The 14,506-nt window shown below is 50.9% G+C and overlaps 1 protein-coding gene across 1 annotated transcript; it reads left to right on the top strand.

The window, feature by feature from the left end:
- The first annotated feature begins 204 nt into the window (after positions 1-204).
- On the top strand, positions 205-10,852 carry GPRC5B (G protein-coupled receptor class C group 5 member B). Its single transcript, XM_079718728.1, has 3 exons — positions 205-1,218; positions 9,291-9,400; positions 10,769-10,852. The coding sequence occupies exons 1-3, from the start codon at positions 213-215 to the stop codon at positions 10,811-10,813; spliced, it is 1,161 nt and encodes a 386-aa protein (XP_079574854.1). The 5' UTR covers positions 205-212; the 3' UTR covers positions 10,814-10,852.
- Positions 10,853-14,506: the final 3,654 nt, after the last annotated feature.

Genomic DNA, 14,506 nt, shown 5'->3' with positions numbered 1-14,506 from the left:
GATGGTTCACGGCTGTTCACTGAGCCCGGACTAGGGGGCAGATGGGGGCCGAAATCCCCGCCCCTTCTCCAGGCTGTGCTGCCTGGGGAAGGGGGCTGGCGGGTTTGAAGTGAGGTGGGTCTTCTTCAAGAAGTCAGGAGAGTGGGAGTCTTACAATGAATTGGTCTTTTCCCCCCAACTTTTCTGGAACATTCATGGTGTCAGAGAGAAAGATGAGAACCCACCAGGTGCTCGCTTTCCTCCTGCTCTTCGTGATTGCCTCCGGGGCCTCTGAGAACACCAGCACGTCCCGGGGCTGCGGGCTGGACCTTCTCCCTCAGTACGTGTCCCTGTGCGACCTGGACACCATCTGGGGCATCGTGGTGGAGGCCGTGGCGGGGGCGGGCGCCCTGATCACGCTGCTCCTGATTCTCATCCTCCTGGTGCGCCTGCCGTTCATCAAGGACAAGGAGAAGAAGGACCCCGTGGGCCTCCACTTCCTCTTCCTCCTGGGGACCCTGGGCCTCTTCGGCCTGACGTTCGCCTTCATCATCCGGGAGGATGAGACCATCTGCTCCGTCCGCCGGTTCCTCTGGGGCGTCCTCTTCGCGCTCTGCTTCTCCTGCCTGCTGAGCCAGGCGTGGCGCGTGCGGAGGCTGGTGCGCCACGGCAAGAGCCCGTCGGGCTGGCAGCTGGTGGGCATGGCCCTGTGTCTGATGCTGGTGCAGGTCATCATCGCCATCGAGTGGCTGGTGCTGACCGTGCTGCGCGACGAGAAGCCGGCCTGTGCCTACGAGCCGATGGACTTCGCGATGGCCCTCATCTACGACATGGTACTGCTCGTGGCCACCCTGGGGCTGGCCCTCTTCACGCTGTGCGGCAAGTTCAAGAAGTGGAAGCAGAACGGGGTCTGCATCCTGGTCACGGCCTTCCTCTCCGTGCTCGTCTGGGTGGCCTGGATGACCATGTACCTCTTCGGCAATGCGGAGCTGCGGCAGGGAGACGCCTGGGGAGACCCCACCTTGGCCATCACGCTGGTGGCCAGTGGCTGGGTCTTCGTCATCTTCCATGCCATCCCAGAGATCCACTGCACCATTCTGCCCGCCCCGCAGGAGAACGCACCCAACTACTTCGACACGTCGCAGCCGAGGATGCGGGAGACGGCGTTTGAGGAAGACGTGCAGCTGCCGCGGACCTACATGGAGAACAAGGCCTTCTCGATGGATGAACACAGTGCAGGTAAAGTGCGCACCGCCCCGCTGGGTTAGGCTGTTCTTCGCGAAAGTGCTCTCTCCTTTTTCTCCACTGGGGATCGGTGGTCCTGGGGACGGTCCTGGCAGATCAGAGCCTACAGACATTGACCGCTGTGCTGAAACTGGCCCAGAGATGCATTCGTATTTAGCACTGTCAACCAATTTAATATAAAAAGCCAGGTTTCTGACCTTTTTTGCAAATTTGGATCTGGCAGTGCTGGGCTGCCCTTCCCACCGGGCAGCAATCATGTGAAGCTGGCTGGAAAGGCTCTGTCCTGTACCCCTCACCGAGTTGTGGTGGCCCTTTAGGTGGGGATCCACTTTCTCTTCACCACACTCCCTGTCCCGGCCGCTATAACATATCAACGTTAAGTCCCTGGCTCCCTGGAAGTGTTTTAAGTTTGCAGCCCATGTGCTAGACGGATGCAGGGGATGATGAGGGGCAATGCTCCAGTCCCCTCCCCTACCTCTGTCTCCAGGAGTGTATGAATTTGGGCCCTGGAGTCAGACGTCTGGGTTGGGATCCTGCCTCTTCCACTTCCTAGATGTAAGGCTTTGTGTACCCCATAGACCTGTGTAACATACTGAGGGGCTCCCACAGCACCCGGCTTGTTGGATGTGCATCTTGGTTGGGTTCCCCTGAAAGCAGAGCCTGCGATGCTGTAGGTGGTTTACTTAGGAGGTGGCCCCTGCCAGGGAGAATGAGACTGGGATGGCAGAAACGCCAGAACAAGAGCATCAAAGAGCTGGTTACCGCCACGGGCAGCTGGGGCTCATCCCTGCCAGGGCCACATGTAGAATGAGCCTCAGAATAGATCCTTGGAGGACAGGAGGCTGCAGCATCTGTCCACCAACTCCTATCTCCCACTGTCATGAATGTCTCCCAGGGCTCCCGTAAATGGGCTGAACAAGTTCCATTAGCCCGCACGGCAGAAAAGAGATTTGGGGGGCACTTCGAGTGGAGGTGGTCTGAGCACCCAGGCTGTCTGCCACCGCTGCGGCGGGATTCCCAAGAGGGAAGAGCTGAGAGGAGGTGGCCCAGGCCCCAGGCGCCCCTGCTGTGGATGCTGGAGAAGTGTCTCTTACAATTGTTGCTTAAAGCAAGTCGGCTGAGCTCCCAGCACTTGCGATTAATTAAAATGGCTTTTTCTCAGTTACCTAAAAATTTATCAGGAGCTACAGTAATAATAGCAGCAGTACCAGCAGCAGTAGTAATAATTAATTACCTAGTACAATCATTTATTGAACACTACCTACGTGCCAGGCACTATTCTAACTTCTTAACCTGCATTATCTCATTACTTCACCCCTCCACCTGATGAGGTAGGGGCTGTTATTATCCCCATCTTACAGATGAATAAATGGAGGCTGTAAGAGGTTCAGTCTTGCCTGATGACATACAGCTAGGAGGTGGCCCATTCCAGATGGTCGTGGTCCCCTTTTCTGTGATGCTCACCCAGGTGCCTGGGCAGCGCCCACTGTCTGGTCATACTACGAAGTCAGCCTTGTTGGGTTGAGTGCCGAGGCCCAGAGCACAGCCACCCACCCCTGCAGGCAGGGGGAAGCACATCAAGCCACCAGGTCCTCCAAGACCACCCTTAGCCCTCCTCCCCACCAGGGTGTGCCCAGCTGCTTCTGAACCCCTGCTCCTGGCCAGACCCACGGGAGAGAATGACAGACCTTCCCCCCCACCGCCGCCTGCAACCCCACCATGGGTAGAGTCAAACGTCCTGGTGTGGCCTTTATCAGAGCTGCTCCCTTCTTACTGGAAAGCCCCAAGCCTGCAAGCCTCTGTTTGTCAATAGATTTGGCAGGGATGAGCCACAGCTCTGTTGGGGCTGGCTCCGTGGATTGCCAGGAGAAGATGAGGGTCAGGATGGGGGTCATCACTCACTGGGAGGCCAGAGGGCCCCTCAGGGCATGTGATGAGCAGAGGCCAGGCACCTGGCCAGTTCTGGGGTCCTGGTGGAGCCACCTCTTCCTTGGCTTCTCCTGGAATAGGATCCTCTGTATCTGAGACCCATGGACTCCCCTTGGACCTCAAAGGTAACAGGAACTGCTGAAATGGATGTAAATTTTTATACATTCAATTGGGAATTAGTCTATTGCTTTGTCAGATTCTCAAAGCCATTCGTAATCCCCAGAAAGTTAAGAACCAGTGTTGTTGAACCTGATAATCTAGTTTACTTGCAGTGAAAGGGGGGTGCTAGAACTACACAAGTAGTCGAGGCTTCAAAGGTAAGGATGGCTAACCTCTACTGGGTGCTTACCATGGACCAGGTACCATTCTGAGCATTTTAGCGGCTAATCTCATTTAATCCCTACAATAACCCAGTGAGGTCCATTTTGCAGACAGGAAACTAAGGCACGGAGAGGCTGAACAGCTTGCCCAAGAGGCAGAGCCAGGGTCTGAACCCAGGCGGCCCGACTCCAGAGCCCACACACTGACCACTCTGCCACAGAATTTCTCTTCTCTTCTTAAAGCACTTTAGTGTCCCTCATCTCACAGATGTGTCAGGACACTCTGAGAAGACAGGGATTATAAGTCCCATTTTACAGAGCAGGAAACTGAGTCCAGGAGTGTCAGGCAACTTGTTCAGGCTCACAGCAGAGCTCACAGCAGAGCAGGGAGAGAGAAGGTTGGTTTTCTGAATCCCGTGCATCCTTTCTTGTGAAAATGCATCCAGTACGTCATATCCACGTAAGATCCACAGATCTAAGGGATTTGGGACCCACGTCAGTACCAGCAGTACCAGTGCTGGCACAGGGCGTGATGGGGTCTCCAGAGGTGCCCCACAGGCCCATCTGTTTCAAACGCTATGTTCCAAAGCCAAGGAGGTTGTCCCTCGTTCCCCTCTTTCTTTTCCAAAACAAAAATAGCTTTATTATTCCTTTCTGATGACAAAAGATCAACAATAATCAGGTAGGAGTTCAGCAAGTGAAAATAATAAAAATTGCTCAGAATCCCATTGCCCAAAGGCAACTACTGCTGACTGTTTGCTCTCATCTTGCCAGACATCTCTTGATGAGCGCATGCGCGCGCGCGCATGCACACACACACGCGCGCACGCACACACACACACACACACACACACACACAGAGTCCCATAGAGCAGTTCTTAACCTGTCTGCACGTTAGAATCTCTTGGGCAGCTTTAAACAAATTACCAGTGCCTGCCCCTCATTCTGATTAAGTCGGTTTGGGCTTAGGTATTTTAAGCCCTCCAAGTGCTTCTAAGATGTAACCAGGTTGAAACCACTCATCTAAGTGGTCTCCTGCTATGTGCTTGCTTAAATCAACAGTATATCATGGAGGGAGGCCTTTCCAGGTCAGTGACAGCAGAGCTACAGTATTCTTTTCACGAGGCAGAGATTTCTAGGAGGTACCATAATTTATTTTTCTGATCTTAGCTGGTGAATATCCTGCTTGTTTCTGGCTTTCGCTATAAGTAATGCTGCAATGAACGTTCTTATCCATTCATGTTTGTGCCCTTGATCAATTAACTCCTACACATGCATCAAAAGAGTCTGCACCTTTCAATCTTGATATATACTGCCAGATGCCACCCCACAGAAAGGTGGACTAATTTAGTCTTCCCTGAATAATTACATGAGAGCCCCATTTCCCCACCTCTTCACCAACCTTGGATGTTGTCAGACTTTTTTTAACAGCCCAATTTTGCATCTTCCCAAATGTGTGTGTCTGCCAAAATTCACATGGGCACGAGGCAAAGCCAATTCCCTTGGAAGGCTCAAAGGGAGAGGCTAAATTGTCATCCTGGCTAGGATTGTCTTTGTTCTAGAAACACTACTTTGCTGGCTGGGGAATGCCTGGGCACCCTCCCTTGCCATGGTGAGAACAGCTGTTCTCATCTTTGGTCTGACCTCAGCCAGCTTGTATTTCAGGGAACCAGGCCCCACAAGGGGCCTTACCCGGGAGCTACAATTGGCCGTTTCTCCTGTATTTTATCTAGCCAGCGTTTCAGGCTCTGTACCCTTGAGAGTCCATCCCTGAAGTCAAGATAGGAAGGGCATTCCCCAGGCTGGACTGTGGCTCAGCCACTGCTCCCTTATTTCCTTCCCCCAGTGAGACCCCAGATATGTAGGACTTCGCCAGCCTACTGTTTCTTAATGAGTATCAACAAGGCACGAGGGGGGTTTCCCTGGTGGCGCAGTGGTTAAGAATCTGCCTGCCAACGGGTTCGAGCCCTGGTCCGGGAAGATCCCACATGCCACGGAGCAACTAAGCCCATGCGCCACAACTACTGAGCCTGTGCTCTAGAGCCCGCGAGCCACAACTACTGAAGCCCACGCGCCTAGAGCCCATGCTCCACAAGAGAAGCCACTGCAATGAGAAACCCGCGCACTGCAACTAGAGCAAGCCCGCGGGCAGCAACAAAGACCCAACTCAGCCAAAAATAAATAAATAAGTTAATTAATGAATTAATTAGAAAACAAGGCATGAGGTGTGTGATAGAAGATGAAAATACACAGAAGGATATAGCACTTCAGATCACATTTTGGAAAGCGTTAACAAGGTACATGAAATGTTCACCTTTCAAAGGAGCAAGAAAGAAAAGGGTTCTTTCTTCTGTTAGGGGATTTGGGCTCTCTGATCTCATTAGGCCAAGGGCTATTTACACTCTGCCCCTTAGCTTCCCAGTGGAAGGCCCTGTATCAGTCAGCTTTGGGGGCAGGGCGAATCTCGCCTCACTTGCAGAGTCTAAACAGGAGAAGACTGACATTTAGCCTATGATCTTAAATTCCTGTTGGGACCTCCTTATGGATGAGCCCTACTTGCCTTTCAGAGCTGACCCAGGTCAGAGTGGAGTGTTAGCTGGGATTCTTGAAGTTGCAAGTAATAAAAAATCTGCTCTGAAGCAATTTAAGCAAAACAACAACAATGAACTAAGGTACTGGGGGGTCAGGCTTCAGAAATGGATAGATCCAGGAAGCTCAAGTGATGACAAGATTTGGTCTCTCTCCATCTCTTGGCTCTGTTAGAATCCTGGCAGCACACGGCTCTAGGCTTACACAGAGTCCCAGCAGAAAAGAGGAACGTTTCCCACGATGCTTGAGGAAAAATCCCAGAATTAACTCTGACTGGACCTGATTGGCCAGGCCCCCAATTATATGCCCACCTCAAGGCCAGGGGAGGAGACAGTTGTAGCCAGTACTCAGGACCTAGAATGTGGGAGGGATGTTTACCAGAGGAGAACAGCAGATAACCACGACACAGAGCGATCCTTGGGCCAAGGCATCCCACAGATGGCCTGTAGAGGCTAGCCTTTGTTTTCTGAAGAGAATGGTTTAGAGCCAGATCCCCCCACCATAGCCGGCAGGGCCTCTGCATTGTGAGGAAAGCGGTGCCGTTTGGTTTTCCCTCTTTTCCAGGAGGTCTCGGCTAGGAATTGGGACTAGTGAGAGTCCATGGACTCTGTCCCCTGGTCCGCTTCTCTACTTCCCAGGAAGGTCATCTTCTTGTCAGCCTGTGCATGGGAGCTGTTGAAGGCTTGGAGATGCTAAAGCAAAGAGTCTGTTTTGGAACGTGCATTCCCCACCCTGCCTTGGTTCAGTCTGGGCTGAGCTGCCTCTAATGCAGGGGTCCCCAACCCCCAGGCCGCAGACTGGTAGTGGTCCTTAGCGGTCCGTGGCCTATTAGGAACAGCGGCAGGCGAGCGAGCGAAGCTTCATCTGCTGCTCCCAATCACTCCCCATCGCTCCCCATCGCTCCCCATCACCCCCATCGCTCCCCATCTCTCCCCATCGCTCCCCATCCCTCCCCATCGCTCCCCATTGCTCCCCATCTCTCCCCATCTCTCCCCATCGCTCCCCATGGCTCCCCATCTCTCGCCATCGCTCCCCATCGCTCCCCATCTCTCCCGATCGCTCCCCATCTCTCCCCATCACTTCCCATCTCTCGCCATCGCTCCCCATCACTCCCCATCTCTCCCCACCGCTCCCCCTCGCTCCCTATCTCTCCCCATCGCTCTCCATCTCTCCCCATCCCTCCCCATCTCTCCCCATCACTCCCCATCGCTCCCCATCGCTCCCCATCTCTCGCCATCGCTCCCCATCCCTCCCCATCGCTCTCCATCCCTCCCATCCCTCCCCATCTCTCCCCATCTCTCGCCATCGCTCCCCATCTCTCCCCATCGCTCCCCATCTCTCCCCATCACTCCCCATCTCTCCCCATCTCTCCCCATCGCTCCCCATCCCTCCCCATCGCTCCCCATCTCTCCCCATCGCTCCCCATCCCTCCCCATCGCTCCCCATCCCTCCCCATCCCTCCCCATCCCTCCCCATCGCTCCCCACCGCTCCCCATCTCTCCCCACCGCTCCCCACCGCTCCCCACCGCTCCCCATCGCTCTCCATCTCTCCCCATCCCTCCCCATCGCTCCCCACCGCTCCCCACCGCTCCCCATCGCTCCCCATCTCTCCCCATCGCTCCCCATCTCTCCCCATCTCTCTCCATCTCTCCCCATCGCTTCCCATCTCTCGCCATCGCTCCCCATCTCTCCCCATCGCTCCCCATCTCTCCCCATCGCTCCCCAACGCTCGAATTACCATCTGAACCATCCCCCCACCTCCAGCCCCACTCCGGCCCCCACCCTGCCCCCGTCCGTGGAAAAATTGTCTTCCATGAAACTGGTCCCTAGTGCCCTAACATCACTTAAATTCAGATTGCTTCTAAGTAACTAAATGTGGTAGTTAAAAACAAAGTATTTGGAGCCAGAATAGTGTGATGGTCAAGAACACAGATTCTCTCTGCTTGGTTCAAATGCTGGTTCTTACCAGCTGTGTGACCTTAGGCAAGTTACCTAATCCCTCTGTGCCCCATGTAAAATGGCATCTCACAATTGAGAAAGACTTTTGTTTTGTTTTGATTTTTTTTATAGTGCTTCTTGTTTCTCTGTTATTTCTCAATGGACTATTTTTTAGAGCAGTTTTAGGTACAGAAAATTTGAACAGGAAGTACAGGGAATTCCCGCCTGCCCCCTCCCCTGGATTTCCCTATTATTAACAACTTTCATTAGTGTTACATTTGTTGCAGTGGATGAATCAATATTGATACATTATTATTAACTAAAGTCCATAATTAACATTTTAGAGGGCACTCTTTGTACAGTTCTATGCGTTTGGACAAATGCATGATGTCATGTCTCCACCATTATAGTATCACCCAGAATAGTTCCAATGCCCTAAAAATTCCCTGTGCTCCCCCCAAACCTTTGGCAATCACTAATCTTTTCACTGTCTCTATAGTTTAGCCTTTTCCAGGATATTATAGTTGGAATCATACAGTGTGAGTTTTTACAGCCTGTCTGCTTTCACTTAGTAATATACATTTCACGGTTCCACCAGGTCTTTTTGTGTCATCTGATTTTTCTTCACCAAAAAAAGGAAATTTAGATGTCTAAAAGTATAAATAAGAAACACCATTTACTCTCCATTCAGAGGTAGAAAGTGATGACATATTTTGCTATCTTTGCTTCAGATCTCCCTTTTTTTCCTGTCTACAAATGACCCCACTCATGTGTCTGGGGCCCCTCTGTCCTCTTCCCCGTCACTTTCCCCTGAAGACGTCCAACCTCTACCATGTGCTTGTGGTCCAGGTTTTCAGGGTTGCCCACGTCCGTGTGTATCCAGAAACCGTGTTGGACAGTGTGGTGTTGAACTAGTCAGGGATGGCACTCAGTAGTGAGGGAGGAGGTCTTTTGTCAGAAGAGAACTCAGGGATGCAGGCGCTCCCGCATCACCCATGGCCCACGGGGGGCAGGGTAGGGCCAGGCGAGGCTCCACCCCGGGTCCCCTCCCTGAGAGCCGCCTGCGCCCTGGATCCTGCAAACTCCCCAACCCCACTGAGACGGGTCAGGCTCCAAGAGAGCCAGAGAACAAAGCGCCTTTGTGACTTTTGTTTCGAATCTGGCTTGTGACAAAGGGGAGGGGTGGGGGTGTGTGCCTGGAACGTGGTGTTGATGCAGGGGAAGAAAACAAAATTCAAAATTGTGTCTTCTTTTTTTTTTTCTGGTGTTGCCTTTCCCTCCCTCCCTCAGCTCTCCGAACAGGATTTCGCAATGGCAGCTTGGGAAACAGACCCAGCGCTCCGTTCAGAAGTAACGTGTATCAGCCAACTGAGATGGCCGTTGTGCTCAACGGGGGGACTGTAAGTATCAGGAGGTGACGTTTTGGCAGGAAGCCTAGGAGGGGTTAGTGTTGGGGGGGCAGCTTTGAAGGGGACACACCGCTCTGTGGAAGCTGCTTACAGGGCTGTGAAGACAGCAGCTCACGTCGACACCCCTTGCGGCTAGGATGCATGCAGCGCTTCCATTTTTCTCCTTTCCTCTCGACCCCCTTTCTCCATGCACGGAACATCCACCTGTACTTAGCTGACCGTTTGTAGATTCGTTTGAAAGAGTCCCTGTTTCTTGGGGCTCTTGCACCCAGTGAATTCTCTGGTTTTCTTTAGACAGAAGGTGCCCCCCACCGTCCATGCTGTCCTTCAGAAGTGACTTTTAGGAAAAGCCCACAGTTACAAAACCCTGGCAGATTTTGCTGGCATCCAACCTAGTTGAGCCCTCCGTCCCCTGCTCCCTGCCTCCACGCCGTGCCCCAGCTGGGTACTGGGTTCCAACTTCTTAAAAATTTCTGAATAAACTGAAGTGATTATCATTTCTCTCCCACAAACACAAAAACAGGTTTACTATCTGATGCCAAACAGACCTTCAGCAGAATTGTCACCATTTACATTTTGCCTCTGTGGACTTACATCATTTTCTTTCTCTAGCAATCTAAAAGCTCACTCTCATTCCCACATTTAATTTCCAGACATAGCTACATGCTTCTTTCAGAAACAACACATGAGCCAATTTACACGTGTAAATTGGATTTCCATTCTTTACATCATGTGCCAATTCCATAACTCCACCTGAACTTTTTTGTTTTTGATGTGAGTCAGGGATGGTCTTTGATCTCTAGAGGGAACTTTGGTTTTCCTGGCCTTCAGATGATGGTATGCGATGCATCAGTTTGCATTGGTGTGGAATGGGCTCAAAGCAAGCAGGCTCACAGATTGCGTTTGTGAAGACCCCCAGCCATCCATTGGCCTGTTTATTGTTGGGCACCAAGAAAAGCCTAAGTTTCAAGCATTTGGCCTGTGTGTTTTAATAAATTTAGTTAGAAAACAGCCCCATCAGTCATTCTTATCATTCTGATAAACCTTCTGATCAGTCATTCTTCAGCCCCCCTGGTCCGGTCAAGGCCAGTGTGCATAAAAACACCCTGGATTTAGAAAGTAAGGTGGGGTTCTGGGTAAAGAAACATATTTGTTCAGGTTCATGATTACAGAAAAGGGCAGATGGCCTTCCCAAAAAATGGAGCATCGTACATAACACATAGTGGTTGCTGCTTTTCCTGGGAATTATTCAGCCCAGAAAAGACAAGGTAACTTATCTCTGGTACGTTGTTAACAAACTGGTTTCTGACGTTGACGTTGCAAAGCACGGAGTTCTTAGTGTGTTATTCCTGTTTCCAGATCCCAACTGCTCCGCCAAGTTACGCTGGAAGACACCTCTGGTGAAAGACTTTACGTTCCAGAGAATAAGAATCTCTCTTACCGATTTTATTCCCTGGCCGTGTCTTTCTTGAGGGAGAAATCAGTAACAGTAGCTGAACAAGGCCGCCTCGCAGCCAGGAGATTTGGAAATCCTAGACAAGGGGATTTTGTGTAAATGTGAACACTGCTGAACTGAAAAGCTAACACCGACTGCCCTCCCCTCCCCTGCCCCTCACACACACACATACACACACACACACACACACACACACACACACACACACACCTAATACCAAACCAACCTCAAACCCTGCAAACTAAAGCAAAGCTAATTGCAAATAGGATTAGGCTCACTCCAACATGTGGCTGGGAAGACTGTTTCATCCTCTGGGTGTAGAACAGAACCAAGTTCACAGCCAGTGGGCCAGGCTGATGTTGGTTGAACATGGAGATCCCACAGCATCACCCCTCCCCAGCAAGTGCTGGCCCTCAGGCAGCCTCTTGGATATGACCATTTCACTGAGGAGGAGGGTGAATTGTGGCTTTCCCACAGGCCTGCCTCTTGGTTTTCACATTTCAGGGGGGTCGGGAGCAGTAAAGGAGATTGTGAGTGTGATTCCGAGGCGAGGCCCAACTGAATCATGGGGAGAGCTTTAAAAGCAGGGGTGGAGGGAGCCTGCCACGTGCCAAAGAAGAAAAGGCTGTCTGGGAGTTGAAGGGACCATCACACTTAGAAAGTGGCAGCCAGCCACTCTTCCTTCTCTGGGCCTCTTGCTCTGCCGTTGATGGCAGGAAGCAAGCATGCCTCCTTCTGCGGGGCAGTTTCTGGCTGGGGCAGCCATCTCTCCCCTGATCACCTCTCCCTCTTCCCTCCTCATGAGTGTTCCTCCAGCCCTTCCCCAGTTCTATGCCCATGCCCATTTCAAAAGCTCAAATGGGGCCACCAGCTCAGAGTGCACTAGCTTGGCCAGGAGGCCAATGCCACAGCAGATTTTTTCCATGATGCTGTCACCTGGCAGGGGTGCCCCAGGGTGGAGAGGTAATGCCTGCTGCCTAGCAAGCCGTGAGTTCTTGGGTCTTCTATGCGGATGTAGTGAAAGGTCCAGGGTGGGGTGAAGCACGTGAGGGTTTCTTGCTGCTTTGGGAGGGTATGGGGGACATTTTTGTCTTGGTTTTCTGCAAGTTCCATGAAAATGGTTCTCTTCAAAGCCCATTGTTTCTGTCATGGTTTCCGTCTGTCCTCAGCAAGTCATTCCTTTATTTGGCATTTCGAACATCTCGGCCATTAAAAGCCCCATGTTCTCTGCACTGTTTGGCCAGTATAATCGCTAGCAATGATTCAAAGCAAAGAGTTTTAACCTGACGGCATGGAATGTATAAATGAGGGTGGGTCCTTTTGCATATACTCTAATCACTGTATTGCTTTTTTCTATAAAACCAACCCATAAGCCTTTAACCTTTAAAGAAAATGAAAAAGGTTAGTGTTTGGGGGGGAACTGACCCTTCATAAGCCGTTATGTCTGAGCTGAGTATGTTTTAATAAACCTTCTGATTTTTCTCGAGGCCCTAGTCTGCTGTGTCCCATCCTCGCCCTCCCCCGCCCGCATCCTTGCAGAGCACCGGGGTAGCGAGGCCAATCTGGCCACCCCTGTGTAGCCCTCCTTCAGATTAGCGCATTTCCTTGTGTTGCCAGCATGGGGAAGAGGGAGCATGGCACCAGAATGCCGCCCCTACCTGACCCGCCCGCCCCACCCCCGGAGCATGTGCTTGCTTCTAGGGAGAGAATCCCATCCCAGCCCTCTGTGCCAGGAGGGTCACTGGGTGGACTGGAACTTGGAGTATGGGGCGGGGGGTGGAGGGAGAGAAGCTAGGAACCGGGGTGGAGGCAGATGCATGCAGACCCAGAATTCTGAAAATCACAGAAATCTCCGAACACCTCGGTCCCATCTGGTGAAAAACGGCATGTTACACGTTCTCGTGCCGGGAAACGGTCGCTCACCCACACTCCCTGGAGTCCTTCAGAGCTCTCTGATCCCATCAGTGACTCAGGCTGCAAGAGCCCCCCTTGCAGAGGGGAGAGCAAACACGGTCGTGTCCTCTCTAAGTTCTTGGCGGTCCAGGCGTGTCAGGTGGCGCAGCATAGATGGCTACAAGCGGAAAGGAACGTTTCACCACCGTAGAAATGGAACCGGCTGTGAGCCACAGGAAACCTCACTTAATGAGACCTTTTTCTTTCCTTTTCTTCTTAAATCTCTGATAGTTTTTGCACTTCTGGGTTTTATTTTATTTTGGCTTTGAGGTCAAGAGTGGGCTGAATGCTCTCCCAGTGAGGGTGGAGACGGAGTGAGGGGAGAGGGCAGAGAACTGTTTTCCTTCCAATGACTTCACCTGAAGGGTGCGAAGAGACATCTTTGCCAAGAGACTGTGGCAGCCAGCTGCCCCCATGGAGTGAAGTTTAAATACAAAATTAAATGGCACCACTGTTTAAGGTCTGTTTATGTAAACAAGACACGGGGGGAGGATGACCTGGAAGGAGGGCCTGTGTGATCAAAACACCTAATTGTAAGCACAGATCTTTCCAGGTCCAGTTATCAAACTCACCTTGGGACTATAAGAGCCACTCTTTCCCCTCTAATAGAAAATGGTCATTCTGTGCTGGATTCCTCCCCTGGAGATGGAGTGCAGGGAGGGAGGCAGTCGGCCCCAAGAATTGACAAACTGGGAAGTTCTGTGTGTCTCAAGGGTTGCAGATTTGGTTGTTGAAAGCTGGGGAGTCATTGTTTTAGCACAGAATCTGTCAGGGCCCACAGAACGTGGGCAAAGTGGGAGTGGTCTTCCTGGTTAGGCAAGGCTGAGTTGAACCCCGAACCGAAAGGGAGCATTGTGGCTTTTATAATCCAATGATGCAATGATTATACCAGCTTACAGGAGTTCTCAGCAGGTGCTTTTTATTCATTGATAAAGAGCTAAGGCTCGTTTTTGATAGATAATATATATTTATTAAATGTATTAATGTGTGTTTTATAATGTACCTTTATCCTCCCCTGGCTGACTGTTGCATACTTTAAAAAAATCGTTAAAGAAATTTCAGGACAATCAATGTGTACCATAAATAACTGTATATAAATATTACAAACTTAAAAGATTGTAAAGCATGGGCAAATAGGTTTTATTTTCAAAATGCTGTTCTTAACACAAAAAATAAAGGCTTTACTATTTACTTAAGACGTGTGGTAGCTTGTCAAAAAACCCAATACAACTACTTGGCTTTCAGATCTGCCTGGAGGCTAAGTCCGTGGCATTCTGAATGGGAGAATCCTGGTTAACAGCAAACTGCGAACAATTGAGGGTAATAAGTCAGTTTACCCATAAAATGAGGAATTTCTATAATGCTTTGGGGCCTAGACAACAAAAATTCTTTATCTTTATTGTTGTCTGGGTTTAAGTGTCCTATCTTGATGCAGTCAAAGTTAAGGGTCAGTCTCCTTGGGAAATGATCTCAGGCAATAATGACTTTTTTATGAAAAGAATACTAACCAGATAAACTTAAAACCCACTTCAGAGGTTTGGGACTTTATTTTAAATATGGATCTTTGCAAAGGTGGCCAAAACTGGGAAACTGGTAACTAGAGAAAACTTCAACATCTCTTGGAATCAGAGTTCATTGTACATTTTAGCAGTGGCTGGTGTAGAAGAATATTCCTGAAGCACTGATGA

Source organism: Hyperoodon ampullatus (genome assembly GCF_949752795.1).
Source record: "Hyperoodon ampullatus genome assembly, chromosome: 14".
In the NCBI taxonomy this organism is placed as follows: domain Eukaryota; kingdom Metazoa; phylum Chordata; class Mammalia; order Artiodactyla; family Ziphiidae; genus Hyperoodon; species Hyperoodon ampullatus.
The sequence above is the reverse complement of the archived record's forward strand: the minus strand, read 5'-3'. Positions and strand labels throughout refer to the sequence as shown.